At 55.3% G+C, this 22,038-nt stretch overlaps 6 protein-coding genes across 6 annotated transcripts; 1 reads left to right on the forward strand and 5 right to left on the reverse strand.

Moving 5' to 3' along the window:
* Positions 1 to 559: 559 nt before the first annotated feature.
* On the reverse strand, positions 560 to 5,335 carry CGGC5_v005155 (Transposon Tf2-9 polyprotein; the record flags this gene model as incomplete). The annotated part of the gene is made up of 5 exons (XM_066151402.1): positions 560 to 580; positions 637 to 649; positions 886 to 4,593; positions 4,635 to 4,746; positions 4,813 to 5,335. The coding sequence occupies 5 exons, from the start codon at positions 5,333 to 5,335 to the stop codon at positions 560 to 562; spliced, it is 4,377 nt and encodes a 1,458-aa protein (XP_066008965.1).
* Positions 5,336 to 8,777: 3,442 nt separating this feature from the next.
* Positions 8,778 to 9,560, forward strand: CGGC5_v005156 (uncharacterized protein; the record flags this gene model as incomplete). Its single annotated transcript, XM_032032693.1, has 1 exon — positions 8,778 to 9,560. The coding sequence occupies one exon, from the start codon at positions 8,778 to 8,780 to the stop codon at positions 9,558 to 9,560; it is 783 nt and encodes a 260-aa protein (XP_031893015.1).
* Positions 9,561 to 10,242: 682 nt separating this feature from the next.
* Positions 10,243 to 11,202, reverse strand: imqB (Nonribosomal peptide synthetase imqB; the record flags this gene model as incomplete). Its single annotated transcript, XM_032032704.1, has 1 exon — positions 10,243 to 11,202. The coding sequence occupies one exon, from the start codon at positions 11,200 to 11,202 to the stop codon at positions 10,243 to 10,245; it is 960 nt and encodes a 319-aa protein (XP_031893022.1).
* A 714-nt stretch (positions 11,203 to 11,916) lies between these two features.
* CYP51G1 (Sterol 14-demethylase) lies at positions 11,917 to 13,633 on the reverse strand (the record flags this gene model as incomplete). The annotated part of the gene is made up of 3 exons (XM_032032715.1): positions 11,917 to 12,111; positions 12,207 to 13,221; positions 13,299 to 13,633. The coding sequence occupies 3 exons, from the start codon at positions 13,631 to 13,633 to the stop codon at positions 11,917 to 11,919; spliced, it is 1,545 nt and encodes a 514-aa protein (XP_031893021.1).
* Positions 13,634 to 15,714: 2,081 nt separating this feature from the next.
* CGGC5_v005159 (uncharacterized protein) lies at positions 15,715 to 16,686 on the reverse strand (the record flags this gene model as incomplete). The annotated part of the gene is made up of 1 exon (XM_032032726.1): positions 15,715 to 16,686. One exon carries the CDS (start codon positions 16,684 to 16,686, stop codon positions 15,715 to 15,717), a length of 972 nt encoding a protein of 323 aa, XP_031893020.1.
* An 857-nt stretch (positions 16,687 to 17,543) lies between these two features.
* klpA (Kinesin-like protein klpA) lies at positions 17,544 to 21,619 on the reverse strand (the record flags this gene model as incomplete). The annotated part of the gene is made up of 9 exons (XM_066151403.1): positions 17,544 to 17,551; positions 17,605 to 17,617; positions 17,665 to 19,271; positions 19,320 to 19,445; positions 19,956 to 20,232; positions 20,289 to 20,738; positions 21,033 to 21,211; positions 21,301 to 21,523; positions 21,599 to 21,619. 9 exons carry the CDS (start codon positions 21,617 to 21,619, stop codon positions 17,544 to 17,546), a joined length of 2,904 nt encoding a protein of 967 aa, XP_066009185.1.
* Between the last annotated feature and the right edge of the window lie 419 nt (positions 21,620 to 22,038).

Consider the following 22,038-nt stretch of genomic DNA (forward strand, 5'->3'; position numbering starts at 1 on the left):
GTCTTCTGGTGTCTTGCTTAGGCGGGCCGTGAATGATGCTGCAAGGATCTCAGAGGCTGGGAAACGAGCTTATGATCATCTCATGTTCAACATTGTTCTGATATTATCACCCAGACTTATAGCTCAAGGACACAACGCTCAGTTGCCTTATTTCATAACCTATATTTTCCATACTACACCTTCTATTCCCATCTTCATTCGTATTATCTCTGTTGTTCTCGCTATCCTTGTCGACCTTCTGGTTCGATCTTGAGTGGGGTCATCTCAAACCCTCATGCCCATTGCAGTGGATCCGCGATCACCCACAACGCAACATATTCCAACTGCGGACCTCTCACCTCCATTCCGAGTCTCCAACAGAGACGATAACATCATCAGCGCCGATGGTTTAGTGGTAAAATTCTCCGTTGCCATCCAGCAGCGTCGGGGAGCCGGGGGTTCGATTCCCCCTCGGCGCAAAATCTTTTGTTTTTTTGCTTGTTTTCTGTCGTGCAAATGCTCAGAGACTTTGGAAACTTTTTGGGCATCTCACATTTGCTCCTCGGCCCAAGCCAGGGAATCATAAGCGCTGACACAGAGCCTGCCTCGTGAGCCTACTATACTTGGTCCAGCCTGCATGAAGGGTGGCTTGCTTACCCAACATGATGTCCTGGTTCCTGTAAGGGGCTGGCCCCTAGGCTTGTTCAACGTAGAGGTGCCGTCGATTGACTATTCTAAGCTGAAGAAGGAGGAAAGGACTTTACAGGGATAGGCGCCTAGCAGCAGTGATGCAGACCGGGGCTAGGCGGTGTGCTACAGCAGAATAGTGGATCCGGCGGAGCCGGATCTCGGTAGCTGCTCCGGCAAAGCCGGAGATCTCGGCCGGGCTCTAGCCCGTTACATTACCTCCCCGCTCCCCTCCGGCGGCGCGTCCGTGGCGCTAGAGCTGGGTCTCCGTCGTGCTTCATCGCAGGGCCGTAACGTTGTTCGTAAGCCTCCATCGCTTCCGTCCCCTGGAGCGTCTCGATAGGCTCCCAGGTTCTCTCTGCGTATCCTTCCCACTTAACCAGCACTTCACGGCGTCTCCCACGCCCTCGACGCTTCCAGGCGGCGGCGTCGATACTCTCTACATTCCAGGTCTCCTCGCCTTCGTCATCTATAATTGGGGGCGGCTGCTCGTCGTCTAGCGTTTGCCCAGGTAAAGGGTCGTTACCTGCACGCTTCAGGGTATCCACGTGGAAGCGTGGGTATATAGCCGTTGGCACGTTAAGCTCTACCACGTATGGTGAGATAACCTTCGTAACGGTATACTTATGGTGCAACCAATCCAGTTTCTTGCATGGCCTAGGAGACCTGTAGTGGCCCATGTGAAGCCAGACTTTGTCGCCTGCTTCTAGTCTCTCCGTAGGCTGGCGCTTCCTGTTAGCCAGCTCCTCATAGCGTTGCTGCGTTGAGGCAAGGGTCGACCGTGCCATATCCATCACGTCCTGGAGCCTTGTTACCAACTTGCGTGCCAGGTCCTCGCGACGGCCCCCATGGTCTTCTGGGTCTGCCTCTTGAACCCGGACAGGCTCTGGGTGGTATCCGTGTTCTAAGAAGAAGCTGCTCATGCCTATAGCGCTGCTATCGCGGCTGCAGAGCGCTAGTTGAGCTGCTGGGAGGTTATTCGCCCAATCCTTCTGCGAGTAGGTAATGTAATTGCGTAGGTAGGCCTGGATCTCTTGGTTCATCCTTTCTGGGCCGCCATCAGTCTGTGGGTGATAGGCAGTACTGAGCCGCTGTTCTATTCCTAAAAGCTTGCAGAATTGCCGCCAGAAGCGGCTCGTCCAGTTGCTTCCTCTGTCGCTCACGATTGAAGTAGGGACGCCGTGGAAGCGGAAGTGGCAGCTCAGGAATCGTTCAGCGCAGGCTTCAGCTTCCATACTTTCCATAGCTTCAAGGGTTACGCCTTTTCCTAGCCGGTCGATAATTACCCAAAGGTATCGCTCACCCTTATCCGTAAGGGGAAGGTCGGTAATGAAATCCATAGCGAGGTCGCTTCGTATACGCTGCGGTATTGGTAGAGGTTTCAGAAGTCCTTTTCGATGCTCTCTCCAGATGTGGCTTCGCCCGCAGCCATCGCAATTGCGGCAGAAGCGTCGTACTAGCTGTGACTGGCCAGGCCAGTAGAAGCGCCTACTGACTAACGCGAGGGTATTATCTCTACCAGGGTGGCCACTAAGTACTGAGTCGTGGCTGCTTTGAACGATACGAGTACGTAGTGTGTTCGCCTCGCTATCTAGGTCTTCGCTACCTGGTACCCAGATCCGGTCTCTGAATAGTAGTCGGTTGCCATTATCGATCTCACACTCAGCAATCTGGACCTTTAGCTTGAGGCTAGGAGGGAAGCTTCTTTCTCGTTGTTTCACAGCATTATATGCCTGCTGGTAGACTTGGTCTTGCCCTTGGGTCTGGTCCCAGAGTTGCTGTAGTTCCTTATCGTCGGTGAACACAAGCACTGATGGGGCTGCCTCTACGCGTCGTGTACGCGTTGAGGTAAGGGCTACTTCGGGAAGAAGCTGGAGAATCCGGCCTTGTTCGCGCTCGTCCTCTAGAGACGTAGGTACGTCTTGTTCGCGTCTAGAGAGTGCGTCTGGCACTACTGCTTCACTTCCTGGCCGGTACTGTATCTCGAAGTTGTACTGAGACAGCTCCTCTGCCCATCGGCTTTGTCGTTCTGTGAGCCTCTGCTTTGTCATGAAGTACTTCAGGTTCTTATGATCAGATAGAACCTTGAACTTATTGACGCTCTGCAGTTCCGCTCTCCATGCTCGTAGGCAGCTAATAATAGCTAGCATCTCCTTATCGTGGATTGGGTAGTTGAACTGGGCGGCATTCAGCCGCTGCGAGTGGTATGCTACTGCGTGACGTCTCCCATGCTCATCTTCTTGTGACAGTACTCCTCCAAGGGCGAAGCCTGAGCAGTCAGCCTCAACGTAGGTTGTACGCTCAGGGTCTAGTTGATGTAGGATAGGCTTGGCTGCAAAGATCCTCTTAAGCTCCTGGAATGCTACTTCCTGCTCTTTACCCCAGTGGAATAGGACGCCCTTCTTTGTAAGAGATATAAGGGGTCCAGCAATCTCTGAGTATGCTGGGATGAAGATCCGATAGTAGTTTGCAAACCCTAGGAAGCTTCTAACTCCCTTAACCGTCTTTGGCGCAGCCCATTCCTTGATTGCCTTCAGCTTCTCAGGATCGCAGGAGATGCCTACTCCTGCGGTGATAATGAACCCTAGGTACTTGACTGTCTTCACAGAGAACGCACACTTATGAGGGTCTAGCCGGAGCCCTGCAAGAGCAAGCTTCCGTAGTACTAGCTTAACCTTTGCTTCGTGGTCTTGCCGTGAGCCGTTTGAGTAGATCAGTACGTCGTCCATATATGCCGTAGCGAAATCGTCTAGGTACTCTCGAAGCACTCCGTTGATATATCGTTGAAATGTAGCGGGGGCTCCTGTAAGCCCAAAGGGTACAACTAGCCATTCGAATAGCCCATATCTTGTCCTGAAGGCCGTCTTATGCTCCTCTCCTTCAGCAATTCGTATCTTATGGAACGCTGCAACCACATCCAGTTTCGTGAACCACTTAGCAGCACTAACAGTGCGTAGTGTCTCTTGGATTAAGGGGAGAGGGTATCGGTCGCGCTTAGTGAGTTCATTAAGGGCGCGGTAGTCAACACAAAAGCGTATCCCTCCCCCTGGTTTACGTACGAACAGTACTGGTGCTGATGCCTCTGAGCTGCTGGCGCGGATAAAGCCTTTATCCAGTAGGTCTCGTAGGGTCTTACGGAGGACGAGGAGTTCTTCTCGTGACATGCTATAGAGCGGCCCCCATGGTAGTACAGTCTCATTACCACTACTATCCTGTTTGATAGGGATCTTATGGTCGACCCCAGGACGATGTGGTGGAAGGTTGGCGGCTTCGTCAGGTTGGAACAGCTTGTGGAACTCAGCTAGTATAGCTGGCGGAAGGAGGGCCTTTAGATCTGCCTTCTCAGTCTTCTTCGTAAGGGCCTTCTGTATATCTGCTAGGCTGATGGCTCGGACTTCGTATCCTGCAGTTCGTTTGGTGTCTCGTTGTGCTCTCCTATAGAGTGCAGTGAAAGGAGCTCCTGGAAGGAGACGCGCGGCTCTGATCTCCCTTACTCGATCTGGTTCTTCTTCGCCTTTTAAGCGTAGGTCTACGCCACCCCTCCTATGCCGTATCCGTTGTGCAGCGGCATCGTATAGAATACGGTTCCTCTCCATCCAAGGCTTCCCTAGGAACAGGTCGTCACCAAGGCTACGTACGGTATATGCAAAGATCTTCTCATCATAACCACACAGCTCTAGGTTGAAGACAACTACACCTGTTGCTTTTGTAGCGCCTGTAGCGTCGCTAAAGCTGCCTAGCAGCCGCTCAGAGCGGTCTACTACCGGTAGGCGGAGCTTACGGGCGAGGTCGTGGTCGATAAGGGAGTATAGATCGCACCCAGTGTCTACTAGGGCGTCTGCTTGAGTGCCCTTGTGTATGCGGGTAGTGATCACTGCTGATTTGCTGCTCATGTGATGCTTGAACTGCTTCCATTCTGTAATGTCACTAGGCTTGGCCTCTAACGCCCGACTTCGCGTTAGAGTTACTCTTTTCCCGAGCTCTCTTCAGCTTCAGAGCTTCCTAGCTCCTCTATAGCATTACTATCGCTGCTCTCCTCTCGCCTCTTAGCTTTCTCAACCTTCTTGACCTTCTTAGGCCCTGAACGTCTTGGCTTAGGGCACCGTGTAGCAATATGGCCGATCTTATTGCAGTTATAGCATTTACGGTTATCTTTCTGGGGCCTTATGTTGTCTTCTGATGAGGAAGAGTCGCTGCGGTAGCGCTGTGACTTTGCGGCTCTTCTGGGCTCCTTAGTCCGGCTGACTCCAGCCATGAGGGTGTCCCCATCGGCATCTCGGTATCGTCGTCGTTCGTGACGTTCCTGGTAGGTCCTACTATCTAGCCCTGACCCTATTATCATAAGGACCCGGGCGTATTCTGGGTAGGTTTTCGGGGGATCGATTACACTAATTAGACGGTCCCGCAGAGTGGAGTTCAGGGCTCCTTTCAGATAGTTGATTCTGACTGCGTCTGCCCAGTGTCCTCCTCCACCTTCTGCTAACTCCTTCTCAAACTTTGGGAGGAATGTAGCAAAGCTTTCGTTTTCCTTCTGTCGGATAGTACGTAGCCTATCCAGTGCCCTGGCTTCTGCATTGGGATCTCCATAGCGAGTCTCAAGGTATTGCATAAACTGATCGGAGGATTCCGCTCCATCTGCTCCGCCTTGAGCGTAGTAGGGTGACGCCATGGTTTGAGCTGTGCCTTCCAGCCTTGCGTAGATGTATGCGAATATATCGGCATCACAGTCGAAAGCTTCCCTATCTCTTCGTATCTTTCCCTTCATCTCTAGGAACCAACGTTGGAAATCTTTACGTATGCCGCTAAACTTTGGTGGGTTTGGTATTTGATGTTTCCTCCGCCCTCTAGCTGCCATCGTTATACCGTCGCTCGTTGCCTGTATAGTTGTATCGGCTGTGGACGGGGTCGTTACGCTGCTCGCAAGCGGCGTAGGGGTTGCTCTATCCGTTGACATAAGCCCATTCAGAGCTGTCAAGAGCTGCGTCATCTGGGCCGTCTGCTGGGCCATCTGGTCCTGAAGAGGACGGACGCTTGCGTTGACCGCTTCGTTGATCCGGCGATCAATCTCAGCATTCATCGCGTCGTTTACGCTACCCTCTGGCGGATCCATCGTGCCGCTCTCGTGAGGTTCCATATAGCGTCTTCTCGTTGCGCTACCCTCTAGCGAATCGTCGTGTCGCTCTCGTGAGGTTCCGTATAGCGTCTTCTCGTTTGCACTACCCTCTAGCGAATCGTCATATCGCTCTCGTGAGGTTTCGTATAGCGTCTTTTGTTGTCGAGCTTAGAATATGTAAGGGGCTGGCCCCTAGGCTTGTTCAACGTAGAGGTGCCGTCGATTGACTATTCTAAGCTGAAGAAGGAGGAAAGGACTTTACAGGGATAGGCGCCTAGCAGCAGTGATGCAGACCGGGGCTAGGCGGTGTGCTACAGCAGAATAGTGGATCCGGCGGAGCCGGATCTCGGTAGCTGCTCCGGCAAAGCCGGAGATCTCGGCCGGGCTCTAGCCCGTTACAGTTCCCGGTTCATTCAGCCCAGCCTGATTCATTTTCTCTTTTCCTCACGGCGGCTCTTCACTAAAAAAAACTGACTACTTTCACATCACCTCTTCTATGTCCGTCGGTAGCATTTAAGCCATCACTCAACATGACTGCGTACTGTTATCAGCCACTCTCACATCAGCGGGCTATCCGTCTAATTATACTCCACCTAAGTCACGAGGAAGAGGCGCCGTTATCCTGCAGCCTTGTTGAGACCAGTCTGGATCAGCCGGAGGATTACTACGCCCTGTCATATACCTGGGGCGGGGAAACACCAAGCCAACCCATGTTTGTTCACGAAGACGCGGCATCAGGTGCTTTCGGATCTTCAACTTCAGCCATTCTCATCACTCCAAATTGCGCTGCTGCTTTAAGAAAGTTGCGGAAATTAGTTCAGAGAGCAGGAACTGGGGTTTGGGTGGACGCCGTATGCATCAACCAGGCCGAAACTGAAGAGAAGAACGTGCAAGTGAGCATGATGGCAGATATATATCGCCAGGCGAAGTTCGTGATCGTTTGGCTGGGAGAGCAATGGGCACCAAAGGACATCAAGACAATATCATTTTTGTCGCACCGAAGATTGGATTGGATCGAAGACCTGAGAAAACCCCCAACTTCCGGATTCGAAACGAAATTAGAAAAGGACCTCAAGTTTTGGGTCTCAGACATGGCAAGTCGAATTTTTGTCAAAGGTACTACCATCCCAATACCCATCTAAACCGCGAAGACGATAACGAGTCTCAGCTAACGCGAGATAGCCTGCCGTGACAAGAAAAGTCTTCAGCATTGGTGCAATGCGCCATACTGGACTCGATCTTGGACTCTGCAAGAGGTTGCACATGTCAATGTCAAAGTCTTGTGCCAAGATTCTCAGGTCATAGGGCTGAACTTGGTGTACAAGGCACTCGATATGTTTGGCAACGTACACGGCAACACCCGCAGTGAGATGGTGTTCCATCAGGACGTCTTCCACAGAGCTAACAATCCACGTACCGTGAAAGTCTTCAGAGATCTTCAACTATATAGGGCAGCGGATTTCATATCAATGAAAGCCTCTGACCCAAGGGACAAGGTGTTTGCATTGCGATTTCTTTACCCTCATACATTCGGCAATGTAGAAGTTGACTACAATCGTTCCACTGCGTCCATATTTACGGAAGCGACTAAGTACATGCTTCAGGGGCACGAGTCATCGAACATTGTGTATGAGGCAAGTCGCTGGACAGCATTGAAAGACTTACCATCTTGGGCGGTCGACTGGGCCGGCAACGACATCCCGGAGCGATTTTGGAACTACAGATCGCTAGCATTCATGTTCAAGCCATCCGGCACCAGCCACTATTGGTGCAGGTTCTCGGAAGACAACAGAAAGCTTTACATGGAAGGGCGAATCATTGGGGAAGTAGACAACGCACACATTGGGCCCAGGCTTTACCATCCGTCCGAGCCAGAAGCAAAAGACAGGAGGACTTGCAGCCCAGCTGTTGCAAATGCAGTTCTGGGTGCAATCTCTGTCTGGATATCCGAGCTGAGTGCCCCAAATGCCAAAGATTCGAGAAATAAACCGGTCACATCTCCAGACCAGACTAGGAGGATGCAAAGTTTCACGAGTTTGATATCGCTTATAAGCTTCGAATCGAGGGCATTGAGGCTCATAAGAAAACCTCGTGCAGTGAAGATCAAATACTGGAAGGCCTCTCAGGATGAAGACTTTGCGGACTATTTCAGGACGGGAAGGGTATTTTTCACGACGAATGGCACTTGTGGGATCGGTCCCTGCGGCCTCGAGCCGGGTGACTTGATATGCGTCTTCGCTGGGCTCACGTTGCCATTCGTTGTTCGTCCCCAGGGATCGAGTTTCGTTCTGGTGGGACCCAGTATTATTGACGGTGTGATGGAAGGAGAATATTGGCCGGAAGATGAGAGCGATTTGACTGAATTTGAATTCATATGAGTTAAGCCCAGGCTGTGGCGAGTCGGTTTAGAGGTATTATCATTATGTACGAGTATTTTCCGTATGGGCGTTTCGCAGCTAATGAGAGTGATCGGTAGACGGTGGAACTGACAAGCTTATCAAGAAAGGCGACAGAGAAGACAGCTAGTTATGGCCACCATTCGGTCAAACCAGGAAGATATCATCTGCAGTTTCTTTCTTTTCAATTACTCCCCTTTTTGATCCATGAATAGATTTTGGATTCGGATGAATTTTAGTCTCTGCTGGATTTGTAGGTGTCGGATATCCGTACTTGGGGAAGTCATCGGAGCAGAACTTCGGACGCACGCTAGTCTTTTTTCGGTTAGCAGAAGGATCCAGGCAGACCACAGTGGACCCCCTTTTTCATCTTCATCTTCACCTTCCTCCCATCTCATCCCACGATGGCCGTCAATCACAGGCCAAGAACTCGAACAAATTGACCGAAATAGTTCTGTCATATGGTAAGTCCCTCTTTTGTGTATCATTACCATCCGGCGACTGACAATATATCCAGGTCGTCAGCTTCCTAAACGTCTCAATCCCCAAGCTCGTGTCATCAATCTAAGCTCATCGGGACCTGGCCGTCTACCACCCATCCCATGGCCAACATCTTCCGCCAAGCCACCTCGTGGCTCTACACCGGCCTCGCCGTCTCCTTTCTCGGGTCATGGTCCCTCATGATCCTCGTCTGCGTCGCCATGACCGCTCTCGGCCAGGACCCAGGCCTCCTCCAGCTCATCGCCCTCCCCTCCCTCCTCACCTTCCTCATCGCCAAGCTCATCGTCGCCGCCTCCACCCCAACTCGCGCACCAACCCCAAACACACCGCGATCGTCCCAAGGCAACCTCGCCACCTGGCTCGCAACAGCAGACAACGGCTCCCCCCACGGCGCCCTCGTCCTCCTCCTCTTCTCCATAACCTGGATCCTCCACCTCGCGCGCATCCTCTTCATGCTCTGCCTGCTCGTCGTCTTCGGCGGGCTCTTCCTCTTCGCCTCGACCCTCGACGCCGACGACAAGGAGGACACGGCCGCCGGCGGCAAGGGCTTCTTCCACGACGACGAGTCGCGGCAGAACTTCACCACCGCGCTCGTCGAGTTCGAGGAGAAGATCGGCTTCACGTTCGGCGACTCGCTCGAGGACAGTCCCTGGCTCATCTTCCAGGTTGTCTCGGTGACGTGGGCGATGTTCAGTCTGTTGATGATGTATGTTGTCGGGTACGGGTTCGCGGCGCTGCGGAAGGTGTTGACGACGCCGCTGGAAGCGTGGGCAAGAGGGGAGGCGCCGGCGAGGATCGTGGGTGAGCAGGGCGCTGTTCCGGGAGTGGTTGTTGTTGAGAAGGAGAGGGTTGTGGTGGCGACGGGGGTGGAGGGGGCAAACTAAGGGGACGAGTGGGCAGCTGTGTGGCTTATTTGCTTCGAGACGTTGAAGCTAGGTCCTAAATTCAAGCAAACGATCATTCTGCATCCTCCCGTCGCCGAGCCGGAGCGGTGAGAAGCCCGGGCCAGAGGACGGCACTGGTCCTCCGGGTGAGTGGGTCGACACTCCGGCGCTTGCCCGATTCGCCTCTGTGAAGCAAACAGGCAGGAGCACCGAGTTAGGCTGGCGACTGCCCCTTTCAGCAAGAACGACTGCATTCCCGCGTCCGCCGCCCTATGATCGTTCCTGCCGTCGTCCTCAGCATCTTCAAATCAAAGCGCGTTCGTGGTGCAGTGGTTTAGCATTCTGGCCTCCCACTCTCTCAGAGAATGAAAGCCAGGGACCTGGGTTCGAACCCCGGCGGACGCAATCTTTTGCTGCCAGCTGTCTTTTTATTTGTTTCAAAGCCCCTGCCAGCTTCTGATTTCATTCGGCAGTCACTCGTGAGGACTATCGCACCCACAGGCTGCGTAAAGGATAAGGTCTTAAGCATAAGCAAGATACATTCTCTACGTGAGCCTTCAGTATGATGTCGTCTATGGTCCCGTTTGCCCGACACCGTATGCAGTCTATCCAAAATTACCCAACCCTGCGCCTGTATTACGACCTCAAAGTCATTATAAACCATCACCTCCATCCCTCACAATCATCCCTCCAAGTACCGACAGGCCTCCGCCACCCTCGCCGTAATCTCATCAACATACCCCCACGCAAACATATCAAAATGGTTCCCCTTCGTCACAAACGTCTTCTCGACATACCCAGGACAATACCCATCCCACCCCAGCTTCGCATCCCCGCGATACACATCCACAGGACTGATCCCCTCTCCAGGCATCGGCACACAATCCGACGCCCGCACAAGCACGCCCCTCGGCGGGCGATCCCACACGACCTCGGCCGTCTCCTTCTCCGCCCTGCTCCCGTAAAACGACTTCTCCACATCCTTCCCTTCCTCGCTCACCTCGTAGTCCACCCCGTTGCGGAACGCCGCCCCGCACCGCGGCATCTTCCACACCTTCACCATCCCGCCCGCCAGCTTCATCGCCCGCCGCGCCAGCTTCAGGTTCTTGTGCTCCGGCACCTCCGTCTCGATCCACGTCCCAATCTTCACCTCCGACCCCACCGGCCAGACGGGGTACACGCTGTCAATCATCACCAGCCCCACAATCTCGACCTCGTCCCCGCCGTCTCCCGCGCCCTCGTCCACGCCGCCCTCGTTCTTCCCCGTGACCAGCAACCGCGCAATCTCCAACGACAAAAGCCCGCCCAGACTCCACCCGCCCAGCAGGATCTTCCACCGCCGCCGCCCGTCTTTCGTCAGCGTGCACGGCGCCATGGGCGGGTACTCCGCCCCCGCGACGGTGTTGCGGATCATGCGCAGGTACGCGCGCGCCATCTCGGGCACGCCGCCGGGCCACTCCGTGCCGGAGGTGAAGCGCGGGTTCGCGATGCCGAAGACGGCGCGGTCGAGCGGGGAGAGGCAGTGGTAGGCGAAGGTGGTGCCGCCGCCGTCGTGGAGGAGGAAGAGCGGTGTCGCGGCCCGGCCGCGCGGCGGGGCGGGCTGGACGACTTCGCATTCTTTGGGGTACGTTACGACGACCATCGTGGGTGGTGTGAAGGGGGGTTTGCTTGGTGAATGTGGCGAAGAGGAGATGTCCGGATGATGATGCCTCCACCAGCTCCCTTCGTCGGAGTTGCGGGCCGGACGTTGCTCACTGAGATGGACTTGAGGTCCGAATCCGATCGAGATGACAATGAAGACGCCGATGCCGGGTTCCTCGCTGTGATCCAACGTTTTCCGCAGGTCTTCGCGCCTTCCGCAGTAAGGCAAATGAGAGGAAATGAACGCAAGAGTAGGAGTGAAGTTGGGGGCAAACGCCGGAGATGGAGGATGGAAGTCCACATGTGAGCAGGCGGAACTGAGTTGAGATGAATGAGATTGCGCAGTGACGTGCCGGTGCGAAGCGACCGCCCAATGCGCCCAGCCAATCACAGTGTTCGGGTCATGGTGGCGGGGCGTACTCCCGTCCGCTTCGGCGTTCGGTGGTCTAGACTTTCGGTGGTGGCATCTACAACTTATTTCGGGCATTCGTATGCTGGTCACATCTTCGCCGAACGAGTGACCGGGAAACGAAAAGAAAACATTCACACAAAGCATCGTCATCATTCATGATGCTGAAATAAATATACTGGCACTTTACATCAAGCCGCCTCTCACGGTAAGAAACACATGCAATGTCATGACACGCTCACAGACGTCTTCAAAACGAGACATGTTCTCTTCCTATCCAATCTCCCTATCTCACCCCAAACACCATCACGCCCTCGCCCACCGCGTCCTCTCGGTATACTTCAAGTACAGGTTGTTCCTCGGCTTCGACGCAGAGTGCGTGTTGCGGTCCACCGAGTCCTCCGGCACCTTGTCCATTCTCTTGCCGTCCGCATCGCACAGGTGGTAGTCAAACTTGGCCACGAAGATCGCCGTCGCCACGAACGTCTCCAGTTTGGCAAACTGTCGCAGCGCATCTCGTTAGCAAGCCTCATCTCCAACAAGCCAAGACATCCCCAAAAAAGCAAAAACAAAAAGAAGGAAAAGAAAAAACTCACCCTCATCCCCAAACACGGATGCCGCCCGCTCCCCCACCCGTTGAACGCCCTCGGATCCCTCTTATCCTCCTCCCGCGGCGGCAAAAACCTCCCGGGGTCCCACCTCAACGGCTCCGGGAAGAACCTCTCACTCATATGCGTATCATCAAAGTGATACACCGCAAAAGCGTCCGCCGGGACCACCTCCCCCGAGTCCCCGATCGGGATATCCTTCCCGGTCCCGTTATACCGGAACCCGCACCCCGTAATCGTGTGCCGAATCGTCTCCTTCAGCCCCAGATCCACCATCGGGAACTCCGCCTCCCAGTCCTCCACCTCAAACCTCGCAAACACCTCCTCGGGCGTCTCCTCCTCGCTGCGCCGGTGCTTCGCAATCACAGAGTCCACCTCCGCCTGCACACGCCCATACCACTCCTCGTTCGCGCCCAAAAAGCACAGCAAATACGCCGCGTTGATCCCGCTATTAATCAAACCCGCAAACAGCGCGCCAACAATAAACGCCACCATCTCGACCGTCGTGTACCCCTCGTCCGTCAGGTACTGCAGCGCATCGCTCCCGTCCACACCCCTCGTCTTGCGCTCCTTGATCACCCGCTCCAGGATCATGTACATCTGCGCGCCCGAGTACACGCGCCGGAAGTGCCCGATGGTCGGCATCCACGGGAACATGACCTTCGTGGCGGTGCTGGCCGCGTCGATGCCCTCGAAGATGCGCAGCGTCTTGACGAGCAGCGCGTCGTCCTCGGCGATCTCGTCGCAGCCCACCATGCGCATCGTCAGCTGGAACACGAGCCGGTACATGTCCTCGAACGGGTCACTGATCTTGGAGGGCCGGGCGGCGAGGCGTTTGGTCGTGTCGTGCGTGTCGCGGACGAGGAGGTGTAGGCGTTTGCAGAGCTGTTCTTTGCGTAGGAGCCGGACGATGAGGCGGTTGAACTTGGCTGCGAAGTCCTCCTCGACGGATTGGTCGGGGGATACTTCGATCTTGGGCGTCGCGTTGAAGAGGGCGCCATACCTAACATCCCAACCGTCAGTCCCATCAACTTTCTTTCCTCCTTGACCAAACAATGTAATCAGAAAAGAGACACTCACCCCTTTGTAAAATCCAACTCCCGACTCTCAAAAAACAGATTCCGCCCCGGCTCCCCCGACAACCCTACAATCCTCATCTTGCCAAAATAAAAGCTCCAGTTCCCCGACCGCCCAAACCGCCGGCCCTCCGTCAGGAAGTTCCCCCGGTCCGTGAAGAACCGCGGCGCCCCCAGCACGGGGTACCCCTTGAACAGCTTCGGCGCGTTGCGCGGGAACGACGGCCGGTACGCGAGGAAGCCCACCGCGTAGGCGACCCCCGTGAGGAGGAGCACCCAGATGCTCGTCGGCCAGTTTTGCGGGTGCAGAGCCGTCAAGAGGAGCGTCGAGACCGACATCGTGGTCTGGCTGTGCCTGTCTTTCGTGTCGAAGAGGAGAATGGAGGGAGGAGGAGGTTCGTCTTGTGAAGGTTCAATTCGCGCTCTGCCCGAAGCTTTTCCTCTGCTCGGGAGGGTTAAAGAAGAGTAGGAGGAAGGTGTAGACGAGTTGGGAGAGCACTTGGTAAAGTATGTCCACAACGTGGGATAGCGTCAGTATGATACAAGGCCGGCGCCCGCCACTCGAACCGACTAATGAAGACAGTCCAGCGCCGTCAACCACTTCAAACGCCGCGCTAGTAGACGACGGGAACGAAAGAAAGGGAACTGACAGATACAGAAACAACAGCTCTGCCTTTTTGCCCGTCCGTCCCCCTCACTTCACGGGCCATCCAGGACGGGGTCCCCTAGTCCAATCCCCAAACTTCGTCTGGACGCCTTGCAAGGATACCTCCTCCCCCGGGGCGAATCCAAACGAACGACCCCGCCAGGATGGATGACGATTCCGAATACGACTTGTGCCCTTTCATGGTTCAAGACATCACTGCAACCCCCTGCTACTCTACGCAGTGTCTCCTCACCGCAGCGAGACGTATCGGCAATCCAATCATGGCCCAGGCAATTTCAAGCAGGAACCAACCAGGATGTCCATATTCCCCTCCTCTCACTAGGTAGCAGCACAGAACCATTTCAACAAGGGCACAAAAGACCCAAAACGAAGAGAAAGGGCAGAGGATGGTGGTCGGCGCCAGTGGGGACCCAAACCGCTGGATCTGCCGTGCGCTAGCGACCAGACGGTGCGCGGCAGATGGAGGAGCCGAGCGTGGAAACTCTGAACATGAACAAGGATGTGTCCGCCCACCGAAACGGTTTAGCCGCTTCAATGCTTGCTTTGCACTGCCTTTCCATCGGTCGTCTGCCTCTACGATCTTCGTCCAGCCGAACCTCCCCCCGTTTGCCTATCAGATAGCTTCGCGATGCCGTGCAGCCGTCACCACGTAAATCTGACAGTGACAAGACACCCACACCCTCGTGCTTGCGGTCTGAACGGGATATAGCAACCGACTGCAACGTATAACACGCTAGCTAAAGCAAACGCCCAGTGAGCGGCGGGAGTGGGCAACAAGCTTCCCTCTGGCGCCGTTGATCATGTTTGTCTTGGATTATGTGGGGTTACGAAAGTGCCCTTTCTCGTTCAGCTCGCAACGTTCGCATATCCCGCATCCCCAATAGCCGCCAAGCCCAATGTTTCTTGCAAAGCGTGACTATTTGATTGTCCCACTGGCAATTGAATACAAATAATGACCTTCTCGCAAGCTTCGCATTATGCTTTCAGTCCCTGTTGCGCCATGAGACATACATGCGAAAAAAGTCGTTCCCCTCGCAACACTCGCATCCCGCATCCCGCATGCCCAACGCCATCCAAGCCAAGCCGTTTCTTTTCCGCAAGACAGACTAGAAACATAATCTTAGCCTGGGTTTTACATCTGCCTGTCCCGGACAGATAAACGGCCCCGATGCCGACCTACCTCTCACAACTGACCTTCTCTCTCAGACACGCCTTCGTAGACTAAATCCATATATCCAAAAATCCCACACGCAAAAGACCTCGTTTCCCTTCAGTTCAAATCGCGATGCACCAGTGGAGTCCCAATCCCTCTCCCCCACTCCCACACTTCCTCTGGACCACTTCAAGAACGCTCACATGCGTCTCCGCGCGGTGTCCTCGGGGCGCGGTCATTATAAAAAGAAAACCGGATCCCCATCTGATATATGCAGAGCCGGCAGAACAAGTCACAAGCAAGAAAAAAAAAAGGGGCTTGGCAAAGGAGTTGGTTCAGTTCACTTTGCATGTCTCACTCAACCCCCCACAAGCCACTTCGTCAGCGGGGCTGCAAGCTGCAATGTACATACTCACATATCAAAACACCACCACCACAACCACGTTCGCCAAGCACAAAGTTAACAAACCCGCGTGTATAAACCTATCCAACGTACGCCATGCTCGAATATGCATGAACCATAAGGGTATCGCCTAACGATGCATCCTCCACTCCATCCATCCCCATCGGCGCCTCGCTCATACGCCACCACGCCCGTCTTCAAACGGCCTGCCAGTCCATCGCGTCAACCATCCAGTCAAACGCATCCTCCCCATCCGACTCGGTATCCATAACCTCATCCGCCCAGCTCATCCTGCTCTGCAGCACCTCCACCCACCTGTCCGCAATCACATATCCCTTATCCAGCCCCTCAAACACCGCATTGAAAATAAGCGTCAGATCAAAACTCTCCAACGGCGCCGTCGCCGACCGCCTCTTACGCGCGCCCAGCTTGCTCTCGTCCTCAGCGTGCTTCCACCAGTTCCGCAACGTCTTCGCCCTCGACAGCTGGAACAGCACGTCTCCCGTCCCGAGCACCTCGTGCAGCGGGTTCTCCTCCTTCTGCAGCGACAAGATCACGTTCTCGTGGAAGCTGTGCTTCGTCGAGAAGTCCGCCCCTCTGCCATTCTTGCTGCTGCTGCTGCACCCCCACGTCGAGGTCGTCTCCGGCGACACGCCAATCTCAAACACCCCCATCAGGTGCACGAGCGCCCTCTCCAGCAGCATGTAGTACTCGTAAAAGTCAAGCTTGAACATCATCTCCGCCTCCGCCCGCCCCTTCTCGTCCGCGAACTTCACCGTCGCCTTGTCGTAGCCCTCGCTCAGGAACGGCTTCTTCCACTGCATCCGCCGCACAATCTGCTCGTAGCGCTTAAGCTCTCTGTGTGCCTTTGCAGCGTCGGCCGCGGGGTCACTGCTCTTGTACGCCGCCGTCGTAGCCTTCGCCTTCGTCGTCGCCGCAGTGGTCGTGGACGCAAACCCCGAGGTGCTCATCGGCGGGGTGGGAATGCTATTCACCGCGGAGCAGGACTCGGCGGGGATGGTCGGAGAGGGCTGCCGTGGTACTACGGGGTTGACCGCCGAGCTCGTCGGGGCCTTCGCCTTTGAGGTCGAGGGACGGCCAAGGCTCGTGGACTTTCCCTCGGACGCCCACATGGAGCTCGACAGGCCCTTCTTTTGCTGACGCATCATTATGGCGGCCTGGAAGCTGTGTCCTCGGCAAGCAGCCCGATCCACCTTTAGATATCCTATTTCGAAGTCGGTGGCCCGTTCGGGTCTGCTTCGAGTGCAGAGTGTAGCCTCGTGAGGTCGTTCCGTTGGTCGTCAGGAAGCTGTCGACAATGGTCTGCCCAGACCTTTCGTTTGTTCGATTGGTTGTCAGGTCTACCGCTACAATTGATTGCAGCAATGTCCAAGAATGAATGTGATGATGTTTTCGTACAAAACGGGATACAAAGAATAGAATGCAAGCTCCCTTGCCACCAGTACCAGTCCTTTGTTGATCCAATTGCTCGGCCGGCGAAACGCTTAAAGGAGTGGTTGTGGAGTGGTGAGGGTGGGGGATGATGCCATCCACCGCCTTGCACCGAGGTCTTCAGCGTTTGTTGGAAGGTCCCCGCCTGGAAACAGCCTGGTAGGTGCTGGCTGCGCCTTGTTTCCGTGTGCCAGGGCAGCGTCCGTGTGGCCCGGGGCCTGCCGCGGAATGACGCAGGTCTAGGGCAGTTTAGCGCCCGCTGACAGAAGGGGGCCCCCAAGACAATGGAGACCCATGCTTGGCCGTGGCCAGAACACTTCAATCACAGCCTCATAATCACAACTTCAAACGACTGCCTGAACAACCTTCGTGCTGTATTGACTGTGTGTAGAAATCGTACTTGTACGTATTTCTAGGATATACAAACTCAAACTCGACAATGCCCCATCTGCAGCGCAAAATTCCTCCAACGCCTGTCGCCGTGTCACTGTGTCACTCATCCAAGAACGCCTCCATAGCCAGCCCTCTGGCCTCTTAAACCTTCTTCGTCGCCTTCGCCGTACCAATGTGGGTATTATGAACCTGTGCCTGGTTAGTCTCGGGTTCTCCCGGAAACGGTTCAGCATCCCGCTTACCTTCGTAGCAAATCTCAAACTCGTCAACGTCTCCTTGAGGTGAGTCTCCAAGGGACTAACCATCACAAACATGAGCGTCTTGCTGTTGCCCCCGAGGGAGTACTGCAGCAAGTGCGTCAGCTTGGAGTTGCGGTACGGAATGTGTCCGCTCCCCCTGCCGAGCGCTTCAATAACATCACCGAGGCATGACAAGGACTTGTTGATGTTCTGTGTCTCCTTCATCCTGTCACCTTCGACCTGCGAGTGCTTCAGACGCTCCGAACCAGCCAGGTCCACCAAGTTGAGGGTGCCCTCGCAACGCTCTCCCGTTGCCGAGTTGAAACCCACCAGCTTGAGGATGAAGACACTGTGCGAACGAGACGACCGCTCGTTAGCCTTGGTTGCCGCCACAGATCGGTTCTTCTGCGCTTCGTCGAGCATCATCTCAACCGTATCCGCCGAGTCCAGCGACACCGACTTGCAGTTGACGACCGTCGTCTGCTTGCGCACGTCGTCATGGCGGATCTCGAGCTTGCGTCCCTTGCCCTCGGTGAGCAAGTCGTTGAGCTCTTCGTTGTACACCTCGATGAAGGATCCCTCCATCTTGTATGTCCACGACTTCTCCTTGAGCTTGTTGACAGTGTCGTAGATCATGTGTGTCGCACGAGGAATCATACCGTCTTGAGATGACATGGTGTGAGTCTTTCCGGAACCTGTTTGACCGTAGCAGAAGATGCACACGTTGTATCCGTCGAGCGCGCTCTGCACCAGTTGAGAAATCTCGTCAAACACGTCCTGGTTCTGCGCCTTGGGGTCGAAGACGCGGTCGAACTCAAAGTTGTAGTTCTTTCTGGTAGCCTTGCCGGTAATGCTGTTCATCTCCTCGGGTCCCGCGAGGGCGATCTCGGCCGACGTCTTGTCGTCGGGGTACGCAACCTGTGCCGGTGCACCCTCCGCAGCACTGAGAACGGGGCGCACTCTGCACATAACACGAATGTTGCCCTTGAGCTCCTGGTACTTGTTGAAGAGGATGCGGCGCTCCGTCTCCTCCTTAATGAGTTTCTCCTTGGCAAACTCCGCCTGCTCAAGAGCCTCCTGCAGCCTCGCCTCCATTTGCGTGTAAGAGTCGGATTGCGCCTTGCTGTCGGACTGAAGGTAGTCGACTTGTCCAGTGAGGGAGTTGATTCGGCCCTGAAGTTGGTGAGTTGAGGACGAGAGCTCGGTGATGGTTGCCTCAAGCCCCTTCTTCAGGCTCTGCTCGCGGTCCAAGTCGCCCTTTAGCCCCTCAATCACAGCTCGCATCTCTGACACCTCGCGGTCCTTCTTCTGCAGGTTGAGGTGAAGGTCCTGCTGTTCGTTTCCGAGTCGCATGCGAAGGTGCTCAATCTCCTTGCCCTGCTTGGCCCGCTCATCCTCAATCATGACCTTGTAATGTCGCTCCAAGGCGGCCAACGCCTCGCTCTGGCTCTTCTCCTGTCGTGCAACTTCATCCCTCAATTCACGTCGGAGCTGCTCCACCTCATGGCGGCGCTTGCGAGCCTCATCCTCGAGCTCATACTTGTGGCTGCGCTTCTCAGTCTCTGATTCAATCGTCAATTTAGCAACCTGCTCCCGCATGCTGTTAAGCTCCGAGTGCAGGCTCTCATTTCGGTCTGCGAACTTGTCTCGCTCGGTTTCCAGCTCGGATACTGCGACCGTCAGCCAGCTTTCATCTCATCTCTCACGGACCGACTCACTTCTCTTCTTGTACATCTCAACTCTTTCATCCATCAACTCCTTGTCGGAAATCATGCTGTTCATCGAGTCCTGCACCTTCTTAAACTGAGAGTCTAGCTCTCCCAAGCGTCCCTCGACATCCCATGCTGCAAATTGAGTTGTGTTAGAATCTTTGGTCAAGAACATGAGTTTACTAGGGGAGGGGCATCTGGCGGGGGATCTGGATTCTTTGATGGTGGACATGATCGCCTCTTCGAATACTTTCATGTCGGCCCTAACGCGCTTAGAGTCTGGCGAAGGCGTGGCGGGGTCAGTCATGCGACTGGCGTGCCTCTTCTTCGGCGACAGGTCTGGCGGTTTCATGGCGAGCTTGCGAGGGGAGCGCATGGTGACGTTGTCCATTTGCGCGGCGCCGCTCGCAGTCGTTGTCGCGGAGCTGACGCTGTTTTCTTGGCTGAAAACCACTTGATCTTCATCTTGGGCAGAATCCGAGCTGGTGTCGTCCTTAATGGACAGTGCACCGAACCGGCTGGTGAGAGATACTTCTCTGCGTGACGGGTGGTTCATCTGGGGTGCTGGAATGGCATGTCTTGACGTGTTGTGCGGAAATTCAAAATTGCGTTGAAAGTTCAGTTGACGAAATTGACTGGTCGTACCATGCTGTTGTGCCATTGGTCCATCACACTCATCCTCAATTCGATTGCCGATAGCTGTGCGAGGTCTTGCGGTGTTTGCGTTTCGGGAGCGCGGATGTCCGGAGACCGACTGTGCGTGTACCGACCGGCTATTGCCCAACGACGACTGTGAGCGTTCATGGCGCTGTCTGGTGCCGGGGCCGACGCTGGCGGAAAAGTTGTTGTTTTGGCCGTATCGTGAAGTCGTCGACGAGGTCGAGTTGTGACGCGCGAGGGCGTTGCTGGCGGGGTTTCTGAACTGCTAACGAGTCAGCATAGGCACAGGTCGGTTTTGTGACGAGCAGCCTGTGGTACAGAAAGCATGTCATCCCTGTCCCCGATGTCGTCTGTGATGTCCGTGATGCACGCCTCCGTAGTCGCCTGGTGCACCTCTGCATCAACCAACAGACGAACGCCCCGGGAGCTGCCGTTGTCGCTCTGGCTGCCGAGACATAGCTGGAAGCGGCCAGAGGTGGTGCGGAAGTAGGTCGGGCCAGGACCAGGTGGCAGCGGTTGAAATGGCTGAAGCTGTCGTCGAGAGTCGAGGCGGATCATGGTGAGCTGTCTCTCTTGGTGCAGGCCTGGATGATGGACGTCGGTGTGGTCCCAGTGCAGCGACAGGGCAAACAGCAATCCCGGCAGGGTAGACAACCGCGGGGCGACGCAGATGATGGTACGCAGGGCTCGTCGAGAGGCACGGTAAAGATGGACACAGATCCAGTGAGCAATGCGGAGGACGTCGACGTCGACGCTGGTTGCACACAGCTCCATCGCGACGTCCGAGCCGGCTCGGGGGGGATCATGTAAAGGACATTCGAAGGTTGACGAGGGTTCGCAGGGAGTATGAGTAGCAAAGAGGGGGAGGGGGGAAGACTTGAAGTGGGTTGAAGGTTGGGTTGGTTGGGAATGGGGGCGGGACAAGACGTGGACGTGGACGGGACGAGAGGGCAGAAAAAAAAAGAAGAGAGAATGGACCCATTTCACTCGCAGGAGTGACGAGTCCAATCAATCGAGTGGTGTCACAGTGTGTGTGCACCTGTGGTGGTGGTGGTGACTTACCGATGCGAGAGTCTGACCCCTCACCGAACCCGCTCTCGTGAGGCCAGAAGCACCAGCAGCAGCATTGTGGCCAGCCGCTGCTGCCGTTGAAGGGTGTGTTGAGTGTGCGGCGTCTCTGCCGGGGTATTCGCCAGCGCGCTGTGCGAGGGTCTTGCCGCGCTTCGGGTCCGAAATCTGGGCTGCAGCAAAAGAGCGGTCAGCGGGCTTTGATACACTTCGCTGGCAAGCACCTGCAGCACTGGAACAGCTGGAGCGGGAAAATACCCACCTGGCTGCGGGACATGTCGCTTGAGGTCGACCAACGAGCCAACCTTGGCCGATGATGGCGGTGGAATCATGCTGCTATTGTTGTTCATCGTCCGACTGTTGTTTTGCGCATCGCTCATCTCTGAAAGGCCGCCCGAATGGATACTCGACGAGTGCGACATGCTCGTCCCCGGTCGCGGCAGCGCGCTGGGGGGTCGTATGACGGACGTTCGGAACTGGTGCTGCTGCATTGCCATCGGGAGTCAGCCAAATTTTGTTTTTCCTGTCGTGAATGTCATCGCAGGAGGCGCAGAACGCACCGTATTCTCCGAGGAGTCCATGTTGACTGGCGGTGGTGGTGTTGTCGTCGATGCGGCGGCGGGGCTTGTTGACAGACTCGACTGGGACGATTAATGGGCGATAGGTACTGTGGGCGATCAGCCGCTGCTGGCGGTGGGAGACGGCGACGACGTCTTCTTCGTTCGTTCGTTATTGTTGTAGAGTTGAAGCTGCAAACATGCGAAATGGCAAATACAAATCGCGAAAAGTCCACAGCTATGATTGAATATGGGGAGGGGTGTGGATTTGAGTGCACGAGCTCGAGGTGCCAATCTGCTGTCTTTTTGCTGTGACGGCTTGTTTGCGCTTCCCGATTGGGGATTGTGGAGGCCTTCACAGGGGGCGCCTGTTTACACTGGATTGTGACTGTCGTTGTCGGGGCGACGGACTTGTGCAAGTTGTGCATCTTACCTAAGCTAGA

The sequence above is a fragment of the Colletotrichum fructicola genome (genome assembly GCF_000319635.2).
Source record: "Colletotrichum fructicola Nara gc5 chromosome Unknown KSG_Nara_v1_contig03, whole genome shotgun sequence".
Lineage (NCBI taxonomy): Eukaryota > Fungi > Ascomycota > Sordariomycetes > Glomerellales > Glomerellaceae > Colletotrichum > Colletotrichum fructicola.